Source organism: Miscanthus floridulus, chromosome 4, assembly GCF_019320115.1.
Source record: "Miscanthus floridulus cultivar M001 chromosome 4, ASM1932011v1, whole genome shotgun sequence".
NCBI lineage: Eukaryota > Viridiplantae > Streptophyta > Magnoliopsida > Poales > Poaceae > Miscanthus > Miscanthus floridulus.
In genome coordinates this window covers 11,214,950-11,233,981 of record NC_089583.1, presented here as the reverse complement: position 1 = coordinate 11,233,981, position 19,032 = coordinate 11,214,950, and the positions used below count along the sequence as shown (strand labels likewise).

The following is a 19,032-nucleotide window of genomic DNA, read 5'->3' as shown; positions in this document are numbered from 1 at the left end:
GGAAAATATATTAAGAAATTTTCATTAGTTATTTTCATTAGTTAATAACATCTGCTACTAAATTAAACATAGTCATATAAGTTGCATGAAAAGTAATCATGAAATTTTATAAATTCATTTGTTAACATAGGACATCATCACCCGATAAAAAACTAAACTCTACATTGATAAAAAGAAAAGATATATCTTATTAGGGGGTAGATAAGACAAACTGAAACAGTCCACGGGAGTAAATCGAGGTTAAATTTTGTCGAGAAAGTTAAACGGACAAAGTGCATTGTTCGGGTAGTAAAATCTACTTGTTCACAACGAAACAAGATGCTTTCTCTTCCAGTCTCTCTCTCAGAGCACGCAAAATGTGCCGCAGTTCATGTGCTCAAGCATTGCCAGCTATGCTGGCAGAATGTGAAAGGGGGGAGAGAGAGAGAACAGTCCTGGCCTCCTCGCTCTGCCCAGCGGCATCTGCGCCCGTCGCCCCGCCCCAAGCCCCGCGCGCACACGCCGCCGCCGCCGCCCACTAGCCCCCATTACGCACTCCACGACGCGGCTCGAGCTGCCCCGTCCAGCGCCCGCGAGGTGTGCTCTGCTTCACGGATCCGGAGGCCGACGCGCCGTCCGTGCCACTCCGCGCCGGGCCACAGTAGCGCCGCGCCCGAGCGCTTCCCGTCGGCATGTCGAGCGGCCGCGTGCACGCCGCCGCCTACGGTGCTTGGGGCTGGAGCGCATCATCGCAGGGCGCGCCCGCTCGAAAAGCCTCGGCCTCGACGACGCGCTCAAGCTGTTCGATGAATTGCTTCACCACGCCAGGCCCGCCTCGGTTCGTGCGTTCAACCATCTGCTTACCGCTGTCTCTCGCGGCCGATGCTCTTCAGCCTCCGAGCTCGCTGTCTCCCGCTTCAACCGGATGATCCGTGAATGCTTTGACAAGGTAGCTCCCAACAGTTTCACCTACAGCATCCTCATCGATTGCTTCTGCCGCATGGGCCGCCTGGCCTTCGCCACCTTTGGCCTCATCCTTAAGACGGGTTGGACGGTGAATGACATATTCGTCGTCATTAATCAACTGCTGGATGGTCTCTGTGACGCAAGGAGGGTGAGTGAGGCCGGATGTTTTGCTCCAACGAATGTCTGAATTTGGCTGCACGCCGAATGTAGTTTCATACAGCATACTTCTCAAGGGTTTCTGCAATGAAAAGAGAGCTGAAGAGGCACTAGAGCTGCTGCGTATGGTGGCTAGTGATCAAGGTAGAAGCTGCCCACCAGATGTTGTGTCATACAACACTGTCATCAACGGTTTCTTTACTGAGGGTCAAGTGGACAAAGCTTACAACCTATTTCTTGAAATGATGGATCGGGGGATTCCACCTGGTGTTGTGACATACACCACAGTAATTGATGGCATGTGCAAAGCTCAAGCGGTTGATAGGGCTGAGGGTGTCTTTCAGCAGATGATTGATAAAGGCGTTAAGCCAGACAATGACACATATACTTGTCTTATCCATGGATACCTCTCTATAGGACAGTGGAAAGAGGTGGTTCGGATGCTCAAAGAAATGTCTGCACGTGGTCTTGAGCCAGATAGTTTTACTTATGGGCTGCTGGACTACCTATGCAAGAATGGAAAAAGTAGAGAAGCTAGAATTTTTTTTGATTCTATGATTAGGAAGGGCATAAAACCTGATGTTTTACCTATGGCATTATGCTTCATGGATATGGTAACAAAGGTGCTCTTTCTGAAATGCATGATCTCCTAAATTTGATGGTAGGGTATTTCCCCTGACCATCACATCTTCAACATATTCTTCAGTGCATATGCTAAATGTGGTATGATAGATAAGGCAGTGGATATTTTTAACAAAATGAGGCAGCATGGGTTGAGTCCTGATGCAGTAAGCTACGGAGCACTAATAGATGCGCTATGCAAGTCAGGCAGGGTGGATGATGCTGAGGTCAAATTCAACCAGATGATCAATGAAGGAGTGACTCCTGACATTGTTGTTTTTAGCTCTCTTGTTTATGGACTTTGCACCGTTGACAAATGGGAGAGGGCTGAGGAATTAATTCATGAAATGTTGGATGAAGGAATTCGTCCTGATGTAGTGTTCTTCAGCACATTAATCTGTAACTTATGCAATATAGGACGGGTTATGGAAGCCCAGAGCCTCATCGACTTGATGGAACATGTAGGCGTAAGGCCGAATGCTTTTTCATTTACACCATTAATATATGGTTGCTGCTTAGCTGGAAGGACAGATGAAGCGAAGAAGGTATTTGATGGTATGGTCTCAATGGGCCTGACACCTAATGAAGTTACTTATAATACTTTGCTTCATGGCTACTGTAAAGCTGGAAGGATAGACGATGCATATAGTGTTTTCCGAGAAATGTTGAACAATGGCATTACACCTGGAGTTGTGGCTTACAATACTATATTGCATGGCTTGTTTCAGACCGAGAGACTTTCTGAAGCAAAGGAACTCTATCTCAATATGATCAACAACGGAACAAAGTGGGATATTTACACATATAACATAATTCTAATTGGGCTTTGCAAAAATAATTGTCTTGATGAAGCATTCAAAATATTTCAGAGCCTGTGTTCTAAGGATCTTCAACTTGACATTTTTACTATCAACATCATGATTGGTGCTTTGCTCAAAGGTGGCAGAAAGGAAGATTCCATGGATTTGTTTGCTACTATCTCTGCTAATGGTCTGGTTCCGGATGTTGTGACCTACAGCTTAATAGCGGAAAATCTCATAGAAGAAGGGTCGCTAGAGGAGTTTGACAGTATGTTTTCAGCAATGGAAAAGAGTGGTACTGCTCCAAACTCACGTATATTAAATGCTCTAGTTAGGAGGTTGTTGCATAGAGGTGACATAAGCAGGCTGGGGCTTACCTCTCCAAACTTGATGAGAAGAATTTCTCACTTGAGGCTTCCACTACTTCCATGCTTATATCACTTTTCTCAAGGGATGAATATCAGCACCATTCAAAGTCTCTGCCTGAAAAGTATCGTTTCCACAATGAAGCCAAGTCTTGAGTGTTGCAGTACCATGCTGGGTACCCGTTAATACTTGAAACTGTACTTTCTAGTATTTGTTTTCTAGTGCGTCTCGTTCTGTAACAATTCTGCTGTAATAAGAATCATAATACCACAAGTGGCAAATTTAGTATTAGCCTATTTATCTGTCAAGCTTCAGGACTAAGTGTGACGTGTTGGTGGCTAAAGCTACATTGTGTGTGCTTGTGCACTTTTGGCATTTTCAGTATGAATAAATGAATGGTGGTGGGTAAAATGAGATGTATCGACTGATCTCCACCTCTAGTTTAAGATGAGAACAGGAGTTTCTTTTTTTGTGGATGATGATCAGAAAGATGAGAATGAAAAAGTGAAGCATTCTGAGCTTCTTGCTCTTCCTGCTTATGGAGGCAAAGCATATCTTGGGGCCGAGTCTGATCAATGTATCTTTTGAAGATGTCAATTACTGTTTTGAGTCGGTTGGAGAAGTCCCGGATGTGAGTACTGCCTACTTCTCTGGTTTAGCTTTTGCGTTTGTTGTCTTCTGCAATTCATTGTCCCTTTTTTATGCAGGTGCGAATGCGAGGAAAGGGGGGAGCAAGCTGTATGCATTTGTTAGTTCAGAACTAAAAAGCTGCCTTTGAAGGCCATCCAAAGTTGAGTAATAAAGACCTAAAGGTTTGTTTTTGTTGGATATGTAATCTGCTGCTCCCTCACCCCCTTCGGTCATAGGCTCATAGCAGCACTTCTGCGGTGTCTGCTCGCTCCCCTTTCTTGTTAGTTTTTTGAACCGTGAGTACAACAGGGGAGACCCCCACTGTAAATTTTATTGAAGTAAAAACAACAACAACTGTACATAGATAGTATGTAGTAGGTAGATTAGTACCAAGCAGTGGAAGCATGGCTCCTGGTAGTGGGCAGCATGGCCCCTTGTTGACTTGTACATTTTCTGAATTCCTATATATGAGGATATGGCTAGCTTCAGCCAAGCAGTTCAGCAGCCCCATTCCACCTGTGTTCGTGAGTGTGCACTCTGTGCTCCTCTTCTTCAACCTCCAGCGTGTGTGTGAGTGTGTGGGAGTAGTGTGGTGATACACACCTGTGTGGCAAAGTGGTCCAACAGTTTTCACTTAAATTCAGAGTTGACCTTCGTGTTATTCCATGCCAGTGATTTATTTCCATTGTTTATATCTTTTATTTTTTGCAAAAAGGTGGTTGTATGTGATAAAACAAGTATTTGACAGCACAGATCTTCCCAAGATAGGAGTAGGAAACTAAGTTGAAAATTGTGTTTCTGTATACTTTCTGTTTGGTTTTGTGAATCACTGTTAGACATAGCAGGGTACATGGATGTATGATACGCTCACATCTGCTTGCTATTCTAAAATGGTTTGTAGGAGTTGCACTATTAATCTTGGTTGACTTTAGAAATTATAATACAACCTTGTGATCAGTTAGAGACATAACAAAGCACAAGGTTATCTGATTACACTTACATCCTCTTGCTAATTTAAAACTTTGCAACGGTTCTGCTGCTCAGATAAAAATTCAGAACCTTGTGTTTATTTATACTTCCAGAAACCAGAACTGTGGGTGGTGGTGGATCATGTTTTCATAATTTATCAAGGAACCTTTCTAAAATATATTTGAGCCCAAATTATCCAATTCTACCCCCAACTTGCATGTGGCTAAATGCCTTTGTTGTTGTTGTTCATATTACCCAAACAAAGTTTTGCAGCCCAAAGAACGTGAATGTACTTCCTGGTTAGTTCTTGCACTTAATTAACTCATATATAGTTTGTGCTTTGATACTAACTAGACTCCTAGACCCTATTATTTTGGTTCTTTCTTTTTACCCAAAAATACAGCAGGGGAGACCCCCCACTGTAAGGGCTTTTTATTATTTTTGAAAAAAAGAAAGAAAAAAGCTGTACAAAGAGAGGCTAAAGAAACTAAACAACATGACCAGCAAGTGGGCAGGAGAAACTGCACTCCACAGAAGCAAAAGAAACTAGGAGAGGGAGTCTAAACTGGAGAAAAGCATGTTGTTTTTCTTCACAAAGTCTAAAAGCTTGAAGTTTGGCTTCCTCATAAAAGGAGGTCTTCCAAGAGATAAAGGAGGGACGTCCTCTGTCGAAGATGAAGTTATTTCTCTGCTTCCAAATATGCCAAGAGGCAATGATGAAGATCTTCATGAAGAAGGGGTTTCTCTTAATATTATTTTGGTTCTTGTTACAGGAAAAGGGTGTTTCTTCCTCCCAGACTAAGAACAGGCTATTTGTTGGTAATGTATCCCGTGATTGGATACATGATGATTTCAAAAAATGCAGTGGAAGAATTTTAAGCTGTTGCTGTGATATTGACATCTTTTATTCATATTTTTCCTTGGTCTTTTATTCAAAAAAATGCATGGCAGCATTCTATGCCTGTGACTTCGCCTCCCCAACAGCAAGGTGGTTGCCGTACTCAGTGGTGGTAGGTGGTAGTGGCAGCAGCAGTGGCAGTGGCGGATCCAGCTCCGCTGGAAAACAACAGAGGGGAGATGATAGCAATAGCGAAAACAGCAGAAGGGGTGCACAACGTCCATATTGATGCTTGCAATTTGCTGTTATAGCGCTTAGAAGTTCTCTCTAGCCTAGCACTTGGAATATTTCTGATGCATTACCATGTTGGGCAACAGCTAATGCTGGAAACTGTACTCCACAGTATTTTTTTTTTTCCCTCTGGTGTGTCTTGGTCTGTAACAAACTGCTGTAGAATGACAATACTTCAGCAAAAACACTAACATGCAAATTGCTCAATCTGTAACACTTGCAGGTCAGCAGCAACACACACATCCAATGCATCAACGACAGCAACAAAGCAGTCTACACACTGAAGATGACAGCACACAAAACAACAATCAAGGTATAACTGGAACCACGACCACCTTAAGCTACCTCGTGCTCTTTGGCCAGTTCTTGCACTCTTATCCAACTCCTTTCTCTCTGTCTCTGGTCTCCGTCATCTAATCACTGCCTTCAACATCTCTCTTGCTTGCATTGCCTTCTAGCCACTGACCTTCAACCCCTAGTCCACTTCCTAAAAACCATATGGACAGAAGACCTAGCAAATAACAAACTTATACAAATTCTTTCTAATGCCTCTAGAAGGCCATCATCAACGAGAATGGTGTTGGCAGTTGCCATGACTAATTGTTCCTTGCATACTTCGGGCAATCGTTAGTTGGTTTTCACCAAAAAAGCTAATTTAGTGAACTGAGATGTGGCCTTTGTATTACTTAATTGGAAAGACATGATATCACTATTTTTTTGATAAAATCATGAAAATCCTTTAAAAATTATCGAAAAAGTTATATATTTTTTGAAACCTGATACCTCCATAGTGACATTTTGCATCTCTACATTTGCGACATGTGACATCTAAGGATGCTTAGATGCACTGAGCTCTTTTAAAGAAAAGTTTAAGTAAGTAGTTTTAGATCTTTTCATGATTTCACCCAGAAGATAGTTTACACCGAGTATTTTCTCTACTTTATTACCAGCCTTATTTGGATGACAAAAAATCCACAAAGTTCATGTGAAAGTAAAAGTAACACATGCTTCTATGAAAATTCAAGGAGTTCTTGTAAAAATGACAAACATGTAACTAGATCCATTTGGGATGTTCTAAATTAGGAAGCTCAGCTGTAAAATTGAATTTCATAATCATAATAATTAATATAACATCACAAATTCACAAGCTAATGGCTGGTGCCGTCGCCGCCTCCATGCAGTTCGGAACGCCACCGCCTTCTCCGGCCGCTCGGCGCGCCCCCACCTTCCACGCCGACCCCGCCGCCGACGCGAGGCAGCTCCTCGGCGCGCTCCTGCCGCCGCGCCCTGCGCTCCACCACGTCCTGCAGGCCCACGCCCGCCTCGCCGTTCTCGGCCTCGCTACCGCGCGCGCCCTCCCGCAGCTCCTCGCGGCCCTTCCGCGCCTCCCGCTCGCCGCCGCCGCCGCCTCCTCCCACTCCTACCCGCTCTCCCTGTTCCGTTGCGCCAGCTGCGCCTCCGCCTTCGCGTCGAACCACCTCCTCCGCGTGCTCCCGCACCCGCTCCCGCTCCACCTCTTCCCGCGCCTCCCACGCCGCAACCCCCACTCCTTCACTTTCCTCCTCGCTTCCCTCTCCAACCACCTAGACGCCGACCCTGCCGCTGCAGGCTCCGTCTCCTCCCGCTTCATGGGCACCCACGTGCACGCGCTGGCCGTGAAGGCTGGCGCCGCGGGCGACCTCTACATGCGTAACGCGCTGATCCATTTTTACGGCGTCTGCGGAGACGTGGCGGCGATGCGGAAGGTGTTCGACGAGCTGCCGCTTGTGCGGGACGTCGTGACGTGGAATGCCGTCCTCGCTGGTTACGTGCGAGCGGGCATGGTGGGGGTTGCGCGGGAGGTGTTCAACGGAATGCCGGTGAGGGATGAGGTTTCTTGGAGTACGGTGGTAGGAGGTTATGTGAAGGAAGGGGAGCTGGAGGTCGCGCTAGGAGTGTTTAAGAATATGGTGGTGCAGGGGGTGAAGGCAAATGAAGCGGCAATAGTTACGGCACTGTCAGCAGCTGCACAGCTGGGGCTGCTTGAGCAGGGGAAGTTTGTGCATGAAGTGGTCAAGAGAGCAGGAATGGCAATGAGTGTGAACTTAGGTGCTGCACTGGTTGATATGTATTCCAAGTGTGGAAGTGTGGCAGCGGCGAAGGAAGTTTTTGATGCCATGCCCAGGAGGGATGTGTTTGCTTGGAACTCCATGATCTGCGGGCTTGCTACCCATGGATTGGGGCATGACGCAGTCCAGCTCTTTGAGAAGTTTGTCAGTGAGGGGTTTTGCCCTACAAGCATCACATTTGTGGGGGTGCTAAATGCCTGCAGCCGTACTGGCCTTGTTGATGAAGGGCGGTGGTATTTCAAGCTGATGGCAGAGAAATATGGTATTGAGCCAGAGATGGAGCATTATGGATGCATGGTTGATCTTCTGAGTCGTGCTGGTCTTGTTCAGGATGCCATTGAATTGATCGAAGGGATGCGCATCCCTCCTGACCCGGTTCTCTGGGGCACAGTACTCTCTGCTTGCAAGAGACACGGCCTCGTGGACTTGGGCATTACTGTTGGTAATAAACTAATTGAACTGGATCCAGCTCATGATGGACACTATGTCCTCCTTGCAAGTATATACGCAAAAGCAAAGAAATGGGATGAAGTCAGGAAAGTTAGGAAATTAATGTCTAACCGTGGCACTAGCAAGTCAGCTGGTTGGAGCTTGATGGAGGCACATGGAATTGTGCACAAGTTTCTAGTAGGGGACATGGATCACAAGGATTCTGTACATATATATAACATGCTTTGCATGATTGACAGAAGGTTGGCTGAGGCAGGCTATGTACCAGACGTGTCATCAGTCTTGCATGACATCGGGGATGAAGAGAAGGTTCATGCGATTAAGGTGCACAGCGAACGGCTTGCAATTGCTTATGGGTTCATTGTTGTTGAAGCTGGCAGCCCAATCCGTATTGTCAAGAACCTTAGTGTGTGTGGCGATTGTCACGAATTCAGTAAGATGGTGACAAAGGTTTTTGGCAGGGAAATTGTAGTGAGGGATGGTAGTAGGTTTCATCATATGAAAGATGGAAAGTGTTCTTGCCATGATTATTGGTGATTAATCATTTGACATGTTTCTTTTCAACTATGATGTGGAATTTAGACCATGATTTTGATATACTTGAAAAGCTGCTGATTGACATGAGTTCTGTTTCTGTGAGATTCTGGTATGCCATTTCAGATGTCATATAAGGCCTCTCCTCACCGAGTTCACAGCTTACAGTCTGTTCGTTCTGATGATAAATAGTCTTTGGTTTTCTTTTTTGTTTTCATTCTCACTTTATATATATATATATATATATATATATATATATATATATATATATATATATATATATATATATATATATATATATAACAACAACAATAACAACATAGCCTTTCAGTCCCAAGCAAGTTGGGGTAGGCTAGAGTTGAAACCCACCAAGAGCCCCAAGTCACGGTTCAGGCACTTCAATAGCTGCTTTCCAAGTACTCCTATTCAAACATAGATCTCTAGGTATATCCCAAGCTTTCAAATCTCTTTTTATTACCTCCCCCATGTCAATTTCGGTCTTCCTCTACCTCTCATATTATTAGCTTGGCTTAGGACTCCACAATACACTGGTGCCTTTGGAGGTCTCCTTTGGATATGGCCAAACCACCTCAACTGATGTTAGACATGCTTTTCTTCAATATATATATATATATATATATATATATTTTTTTTTTTTTTTTTTTTTGCTCAAGCAGCCAATGATCCATACATCTTGATGACTGTTAAGAAATTTCTGGGGCATCCTCATGAAGCAAGAGGTACCTTCAGCTCCCTCCTTTCTCCAAAATTTAGACAAAGTTGGTGGCATCAACAGGTGGTATGTATTGGACCAAATGTCTCAATTATCGTCTTATGGTTTTGCCTCTCTCACAATATCTCTTTTCATTTGTTTCCTTCATAGGCTATCAGAACCCCATTTTTATTATCTGTAGGGTAGGCATGTCCTGTTATTTGTTACTATGTTAGCACTTAGCACCAGCTGCAAATTCAGTATGAAATGGAGGAAATCAGTATGTGAACAATGTTAGAATCACAAGGGAAAGATAGATATGCTCAAACACGTGGACGTGGTAAACACATATTTAATGGAACAAGAAGTTTTACTATACTTGCCTAAAGCTGACAGTTTAAGCAACTAAGCAAGCACTAAAATGCTCTTCAGAATTCTGCGTTGAAAGTCTTCATTTCTTCAATAAGAATTTCAAGCAGCTAACAAAGACTGAGAAACTGTGCTTTTGTAAGTGAGCTGATGATTCAATAATACCCCCCTTCTTTTGGTGATAATTTGCAGTGTGCTTTATTTTTTATGGGATACTGAAGACAATTATTAAAAAGTGCATGATGAAGTTGGATCATTTCTATGGATAAGGAACAGATTGAAAGCAGTGCAACTTTTACAAATATTGAAGGCCAAGTGTTTTACCATCCACTAGCATAAATTATACTCCTTTCTGGCGATGAAGGATAAGCAAAGGAATATTTGCTAGGACCTGGGAAGCCACGATTATTTGATATAGGAACAGGGAGCTGTTATGAGGTATCAACTTGAACCATATGTAAATCTACTCTCAGTCAACCAAATTGCAGGTTTTGTAGTTGAACTGCCTCCTAGGACTTGATCCTCCCTGCCGGTAATTAGTTTTCCTGTTATCTTTCCATGGTATCTAAGAGGTTAGAGTTGAGCTGAGCTGCCCATGTTAACACCTCAATCTTCTAATTGTTATAACTAGCTGTTTGAATTTTGAAATCCACCAGTATCATGTACATAATCTAAACATCCTTGCATAGAGCTGTTTCTTGGAGTTTAACTGTACAGGTTTTGCAGGAAACTGAGCCGTTAAAAGACTATAAACCTTGTTCTGTCTTCCATTATCTACACAAAGAGTTGAATTTACAGTCCTCTAGTTACCTAGTATTTAGCAAAATGTATTATTTTTCATAATCAGACGTTCATTTTTCATGTCGGTTTCAGCTGAGCATCTGTTAGTCTCCTTGATATATTTGCTAGAGCATTGAGGTTGTCACTGCTGGCATTGTGCTGCAATCAGTACTTCACTTCTCCTGTCCCCGGTATGCAGAAATTGAGGAAGAATTCTTTGACACATACAAGTCTTGACCAGCTGTCAATTTTTTTTTTTGGATCAGCACAACTGATTAGATTGTAGATTCTCACTTGTATGGACTTGACACCTAACATCAGAAAAAAGGGACGTAAGAAAAGTTCAGTGCAGTGGCTGAGACTGAGAGTGCTCGTAAAAAATAAGCAAATGCAAAAAAAAAAGTTACCAAGCCCGTGTTTGGTTTCGACTTCGGCAGTGCGCGCCCGGACATCTGGACCGACGCTCGCGCCTGTATTCCTTCTCCCCCCGTGCACCTGCATTCCGCGCCCGTCTATTCAGGGCCCGTGCCGCCCTTCTGCACGTCGGGAGTACCTACTCGCGCCTCCTTCGCTTCTCACGCGCATGCACCTGGCCCGCAGCTGCAGCGGTGACTACAGTAGGTGGCTACCCTAGCATCTAGAAGAGGGGGAGGGGGCGGCGGATGCCCAGCCGACGTCGAGAGGAGGAGGAGACACCGAGGCGAAGGTGAGGCAGCAGAAAAGCGAAGACTGTGATGCAACACCCATCTACTTTTGAAACACTTGCAACATACGTCTTAAGACAGATGAAACACATGAAACATGCATCTGAAACATTAGCTGCAACATCAGATCTACTTTTGAAACATTCAGATGAAACACTTGTAACATACGTACAAAACAGGCTGAAACACTCGAAACATGCGTATGGGACACTTGCAAAAAAACACCTGAAAACACTTCATATGTGTGAAAACATATGCAACATCCAGATGAAACACTTATAAACATACGTCTTGAAAATGAGATAAAATATTTGGAACATACACTTGAAACATATGTGTATAGCCACTGCAACATGTGCAACATTCTGATCTACTTTTGCAATATCAAGATGAAACACTTGCAACATATATAGATGAAACATCTGAAACACTAAACATACTCTTGCAACATGGGTTTTGTTTGGACGAATAGAGGCACGTCGGCAGCGGCGCATGGACCTCGCTGTGCGGCAGCGGAACGGGCAACTCGCCGGCGGGCACGACTGTCACACGAATCTTGTCCCCGCCGCCTGTTTGCTGGAGCATCCGTCGTGGAGGCTCGCCGGCTCGATGCAGGCGGGCGAGGCAGACCGGGCCCAGTGGAGAATGCGGTGAGGAGGAGGCAGCACGAGGAGGTCGTAGGGGATGGGGCCCGGTGAGGCTGGAGGAGGCGCTACGTGGGATCGGCGGCGGCGAGGCGAAGTGGGGTGGGCGGATGGGCACAGTGACGCAGGAAGAAAACTGGCGCCGCAAACTTCTAGCGCGCGGACAGGACGAGCGGATAAGAGTGAGCGAAGGGAGACGTCCGTTGGGCCGTGCTAATGGTATCATTATGGTTTCACCTTTCCAAAGAAAATTGCAAATTTAGGACTCCAAACAATACGCTTCGTAAATATAGGACTCCAAGCATCGTCTTCGTAAAAATAACCCTCGAAACGTTGACTTCTTGATTTCCATGGCATTTGGTGTATTAAGACTTTTTTCTCGTCTAAATACATGTATTTGTTCACCAAAATGACCCTTTTACCCTTCAGTCATTTAGACGGTGATTTAGAAGCCTCCAGCGCTGGCTGTGCCTGGGCTGGCCGCCTGCCGCCAAGGGCAGGCTGACTGGCCGCCGCCGGCTGGCTGGCTGGCCGCCGCCTTTGCTGGCTTGCCTGGATTAACGTTCCTCATGAATATGCAGCAGGTTCAAAATGCTTTGATATATGTTTCACAAGTTTCACTCCATCGGGATGCACTGAAAACAATATCGTTGGACACCATTGATGATAGAGTTCTGAAGCTGAAATGCAATCGTAGGTTTCAGTTCAGACTCGGTCACCATAAAATGCACAGGTTCATATATAATAAAATTAACCAAAATGACCCATATGCAATAACAAATCCAAGATTTTAGCATAAACAAGTTCATATCAGGAAACCATAAATTTGTTCTAATCGAGTTCCATCGCATATCAATTAAAGCATGAGTTTACATGAACGAGGGATCAGGCAGATGGAACGTCAAGTAGATAAAGCGATCAATGATACGTAAGACCAAAAGGGTAAAAGGGTCACTTTGGGGAACAAATACATGTATTTAGATGAGAAAAGATTCTTAATACACCAAATGTCATGGAAATCAAGAAGCCAACGTTTTAAGGGTTATTTTTACAGAGACAATGTTTGGAGTCCTATATTTACGAAGCGCATTGTTTAGAGTCCTAGTTCTGCAATTTTCTCGAGCGGATTAGATGTGGATGACATGGAGGTTCCTCCGCGCAATCCGTCTCCGGCATCTGAGGTAAGACTAAACGAGCGAGGGCTTTTATCATGATCTCAACACGACACCACCTGCACTGTTGTTTCTTTCGGTCTAATTGATTCAATCAATTCTAGCCCGAACGACAGGCGAGAAGCCAAGATTGGAGGCCGGGGTTTCGCCAATAATGCCCCGGAGCTGAGTACCAACAAAGGGAGTTTGTTGAGAGGTGGAGGCCTCTGTGCTGGGGAGAAGCGGAATTCAATCTTTACTTGCGCTCCAGAGGAGTCTGGTGGCCTCCAATTTGGAGAAGAAAACTGGAAAAACGTTCAAAGCCGATGTCCATTCTGCACTAAAATCCTGCTCTGGTATTGGGAGTCTAGTTATAGACTTATAGCCAAGTGCTCTCACATATTTGAGAGAAATGAGGACACCTTTGATGGAAAGTGCAGCTTGCAAGATGTTCTTAAGCCTGGTTTATGGCTCTCACCGGAGTTCTTCCGCCGGTTTTGGCGTGTCTCTGAGCTGAAGCCTAAGGATTTTCTTGACATTTTGATTGGTTTTGGACCCAGTGCTGCAGAAGTGAGAAAGGAAAGATTTCTATGGAATTTGTACAGGTGGGCCTCGCAGCAGAGCAAGGAGTTCCAACATCTGCCAAGGTCAAATGAGGCGATGGTATCTATACTTGCAGATGCTCATATGCTCGGTCCAGCTGAATCACTACTGTTCTCATTGGTTGATCATATGACTCCGGCTGTTTCAAGTGAATTATTCAGTCAGATTATCCAGGCGTATACAGAAGCACGCAACCTTGAGAAATCAGTTGCACTTTATGATTATGCAAGGCGCAAGCATTTGATTCCTTCAGTTTCATGCTATGAAGTACTTCTTCATTTTCTGACCAGAAACAGAAAGGATGAATTGATTTTAAGAGTATATTTGGACATGCTTAAAGTTGCATTTGGTTCTTGCACCAAAGGAGATATTCTTGATTATGTTCTCATGTCTTTAATCAAGAAAGATAAATTTTTGCAAGCTCTTGGTATTCTTCGGCAATTAAAGAGTTTGGGTCTTAAATTAAGCAAGGGAGCCTTGTCAACTATAGTACAAGAATTTAACAAGAAAAAAGAAATTGGGGATATGATGAATTTCTTGGAAGAGTGGAGGTGTTTACCTGAGTTAAGTCTTTGCAACAGAATCCTTGCATCTTCGTGCACAAATCTTGGTACTGATCAGGCATGGTTGTTCTTCCAAAGATTGGAGGCCTTAGGGTTTGCTCCAGATGCTACGACTTTTGAAATTTTTATAGTTCATAGCTGTAGAGAAATGAAACTGAAATCTGCACTTGTATATTTATCAGAGTGCTTTTCTAGGCATGTTAAACCTGGAGTTTATGCTTATAATGTTATTTTAGGTGGTGTTTTCAGGGAGGGACTGTACAGACATGCAAAGTATGTCTTTGAATACATGGTTGAAAGAGAAGTACTACCCAATCTTTCAATATATAAAATAATTCTTGCAGGATATTGCAGGTATAGGCAGTTTGATGATATTGAACAAGTTTTGTGGTATATGAAAACCAATGGTGTAAATGATCTTCCCTCTGGAAACTGTGTGTTCTCTAAGGCCTTATCATTCTTGGGGCTAGATCACCTAGGAGGCTAGGGGTGAAAATCAAGAGAGATAATGCCGCTGGTTTCCCAAAAGCTGAATTTTTTTATTCAGTTGGCAATGCACTGTATTTGGACACTGATTCCAAAATGTTTGAGAGTTCATTGGCGCAGGTTTTGGATAGTGCACTTCACCCAGATATTAACTCAGAGCTAGTCAGGGCATCTCAGCAAGGCAATGTTGCAAGTGCTCTTCTTGTGAAAGATGAAGCTTATCAATGGGGATACGACATTTCACCAGCTAGCTGCTCTGAGTTATTCAAGGCCTTATTCGTGAGCCCTGGTTATGTAATAGATGCCATTGACCTTATGGAGGAGATGCCAGATATGTTTAATAAACTTGATGCTCAAAATAGATTTAGTTGCTCAAACATTGAGTAGGAAAGGAATGTCTGCTCATGCAAGACTGGTTTTAGAAAAAAATGATTAGAGAAGGCTTGTCAACCAGTCACAATACATATACTTCTTTAATGATAGGATTATGCAAAGAAAGGAACATAGCAGGGTTTTGGGAATGTTGGAATCTTGCAACGAAGTACAGATGGTCACCTGATGGCAAGGATATGATGGCCCTCATCAGTTACTTGTGCAAATGGGGAGTAATTGAGGAAGCCCTGAAACTTATGAACACTTTATGTGACTGTTATCATGATCTTTTTTTCAGTGCATATTGTGCACTTCTCAAAGAGTTGTGCAGGACAGGTCATACCAGCATTGGATGTGCAATGTTGGAGGCTCTCAAAGAAAAGGGTGTGGCTGTGGATAGATCATTAATCTTTTATGTGATGGAGGGCTTCCTAAAGGAGCAGAAGACTGCTGAATCAATTGGAATGTATGAATTGTGGTTTAACAAAAGCAAAGAATTAGATGCATTTGCTTACCGATACATGTTGCCTTCATTACCATGGCTGGATGCAGATCGAGCCAAGAACTTGGTAGAATCTATGCTGACCATGAAACTTGCTGAACTCTCATATTGCGGTTGCATTGTGAAGGAATTAGTGCAAACAAGGAATATAAAGTGGGTAATGCCAGTCTTGCAAGAATCAACTCCTGGGAAGCTCAGTGCCACTTTGTTAAATTCCTTACTTCAAGCCTATGGTTGGCTCAAAAATTGGAGAAAGGTAGATGTAGTTCTTTGCAAGATGCTAAAGATGCACGAGGACCTTTCTATATCTAGCTACCGCTTTCTTGTCTTCAGATTGTGTGAGCAAAGTCGTTTTTCCAGTGCTTCAAGCCTTAGAGTACTGTTCCAACATGCTGACAAGTCAAGGGAACTAATTGCATGCAATATTCTAATATTTTATCTTTTTCAAAGAAGAAACAGCTCGCAGATTCATGATTTATTGAAGGACATGGAGGGTAATGATATTTCTCTCGACAAAACCACCTATGACTTCCTTGTCTATGGATTTCACAAGTCCGGGGTTACCAATGGTTCAGTTAATGCGCTTGATGTCTGTATTGCTCAGGGAATAAAACCAAGCAACCGCAGTCTCAGAATAGTGTTAAGTCATTACTGCAGGCTAGGAAACCTTGAGAAATCACTAGCATTATTTCAGTTGATTGAGCGCAATGGATGGAAGCAAGGTTTAATCATTAAGACCACCCTCATTTCATGTCTCCTTTCGTTTGGGAGACAATTGGAAGCAAAATCATGTCTGAACAACCTGATCAAAAGTGAGTCTATTGGATCTTCAAGCAATTTTGATGATCTCATCAAGGACTTGTGCATACTAGGAGATTTGAAAATGGCTCTTTATCTGCTAAGTACAATGTTAATGAAAGGCAAACTTCCTAATGAAGCCAGTTACAGTTCAATTATATATAAACTGTGTATATTAAAAGAATTTGATCAGGCACTTGATTTTCTTGCTGAAATGCAGTTTGCAAGTCTAAAACCAAGTGAGATCTCCTGCGATGCGCTTGTAAGTGGCCTTTGTGCCATGGGAAGAACTTCTGATGCTAGGAAGGTTTTGGAAATGCTAACCACCTTAGGATCTGCACCATCCTATGTCATGTATAGAGTTGTTTTGATAACTACTATAGAAGTAGCAATCTACAGAAAGCTGCTTGTCAGCGTTACGAGTTACCACCAACGAGTAAATTTCTAGTATTGCACGTCTAACTCGGATGGTGTGTTTAGAGGACACGAGGTTTATACTGGTTCGGGCAGAATGTCCCTACATCCAGTTCGTTCGCTGCTGCTTGTGTTACTAGCACTGAAAGTTTGCAGTAGGGGTTACAAACGGGCAAGAGAGGGACAGATCCCTAAGTCTCTGATGGAAGGAATGAACGAGTGTCGAGAGCTTAGTTGCTGCTCAGGCCGTGTGCTTGTGTTGTGTTCCGATCGGTTCGAGGTTCGATGGGTGTGATGGTTCGATCGGGTCTGGCCTCGGTCGATCGGTCCTCGACGGGTCGATCGGTCCTCTCATGGGACGCCCTGCTTTCCCTTTTATAGGCCAAGGGAAAGCACGGGTTACAACGGGAAAAGAGAAGAACGAGAGGGAGAAGGAGTTCTTCCAGGATCGTCGGGTCCTTCTCCTTCATGCGGGTCCCGCCGATCCTGTAGATGTCAACAGGGACAGCTCCACGTTGCGGCCCTGTCCATCACTGGCGCCATACGCAGGCAGTCGTCTGTTGGTCATGGCGTTCCATTCCGTTGCAGCGGGCGTCATAGGTGAGCTGACACGCAGTGTCAGCGCTCGTACAGGGGTTAGGCAGAACAGCACCGGTACGCCCGACGTTGTTCCTGATGTGAATCCTTAGGTATGGTCCGTCATAGCCACGGGTTACATCGGGGCGTGCCGGTCTCTTCTTTGGTGTCAGAGCTTTGACCCAGGCACATACGCTTGGACCTAGAGTGGTTGGCGGCGGTATGGGTCTCCATCGGGCGAGGCAGAGCCCGCGACCTCGGGGTCGAGCGAGGCGGAGCCCTCCCCTAGAGGTCAAGCAAGGCGGAGCGCAACCCAAGGGTCGGGCAAGGCGGAGCCCGTGGCCTTAGGGTCAGGCGAGGCGGAGTGCAAGCCCAAGGGTCAGGCGAGGCGGAGCGTAAACCCAATGGTCGGGCGAGGCAAAGCCCGTGGCCTTAGGATCGGGTGAGGCGGAATGCAAACCCAGGAGTCAGGGCGAGGCGGAGCCCGCAGCCTTGGGGTCGGGGGAGGCAGAGCCCACGACCTTGGGGTCGAGTGAGGCAGGAGCCCTCCCCTAGAGGTCAGGTGAGGTGGAGCGCAAACCCAAGGGTCAGGCGAGGCAAAGCCCGCGGCCTTGGGGTCAGGCGAGACGGAGCCCATGGCCTTAGGGTCGGGCCAGGCGGAGCCCTCCCCCAGAGGTCAGGCAAGGCGGAGCATAAACCCAAGGGTCAGGCGAGGCAGAGCCCATGGCCTAGGGGTCAAGCGAGGCGAAGCCCTCCCCCAGAGGTCAGGCGAGGCGGAGCGTAAACCCAAGGGTCGGGCGAGACGGAGCCCGTGGCCTTTGGGTCGAGCGAGGTGGAGCCCTCCCCCTAGAGGCCGAGCGAGGTGGAGCTTGCACGCCTAGGGGTCGGTCAGAGCTGTACTCATGCTCTTGACTGCTTGGATGACTCAATGTTGATGGTCATTAGCTCCTCCTCTTCGGGTACTCTAGTATTGGTCCCCGACAGTAGCCCCCGAGCCTATAGAGGAGTAGAATACTCCTTCGGAGGCTTCTCCAAATGGGAGGACTTTGAGGGCCTTGGCCTTCTCTTGTCACCCACGGCATGACCTGGGGACGGTGACTCCCTTTCGTTGATGCTAGACCCTTCGGGGGTATAGCCATGAGATTTGGTGGGTCGGACAAGGTCTTTCCTGATTTTGACCCCTACGGGGGTCTGTCGTTCTGCGACCGCACATTCAATCTTCGTGCGAGTCTAACTTTCCTCGAGCCCTACCCGTAGTAGGGGTCTGGTTGAGGATCAGATCGTCTTTGCGATTGTCTTTCCTCAAGCGTTTTTCCTAATAAAAACGGAGGGGCCGAGCCATGCCATGACTTTCCTCTATGGACTGAACCATGGTGCTCGATGAGCTGCTAATAGGCTAGTCCAAGTGAGGCCCTGGCATCCTCGTTCACGGGGATTTGACTTGGGTCAGCTTGGTGACCGACTCCAGATTCTCAGCGATCAATCCATATAGTTCTTGGGTCTGATCCGTGGTGCCATTCCAACATCGCCTTCCAGCGCATGGAGGGCCTCATCCATCGTGGTCTTCTCCGTGCGCAGACCTCGGCCGAGGAGTGACTACTGCCCAGCAATGAGGATTTGCCATCACCACCTGATGGCTATGAGGTGTCG

At 45.3% G+C, this 19,032-nt stretch overlaps 1 protein-coding gene and 2 pseudogenes across 1 annotated transcript; all 3 read left to right on the top strand.

Moving 5' to 3' along the window:
• Positions 1-371: 371 nt before the first annotated feature.
• LOC136550934 (protein Rf1, mitochondrial-like) lies at positions 372-3,967 on the top strand (annotated as a pseudogene).
• A 2,613-nt stretch (positions 3,968-6,580) lies between these two features.
• Positions 6,581-8,862, top strand: LOC136550933 (pentatricopeptide repeat-containing protein At3g62890-like). The gene has a single exon (XM_066542518.1). The coding sequence runs from the start codon at positions 6,768-6,770 to the stop codon at positions 8,709-8,711; it is 1,944 nt and encodes a 647-aa protein (XP_066398615.1). The 5' UTR covers positions 6,581-6,767; the 3' UTR covers positions 8,712-8,862.
• A 2,903-nt stretch (positions 8,863-11,765) lies between these two features.
• LOC136548053 (pentatricopeptide repeat-containing protein At5g15280, mitochondrial-like) lies at positions 11,766-16,854 on the top strand (annotated as a pseudogene).
• Positions 16,855-19,032: the final 2,178 nt, after the last annotated feature.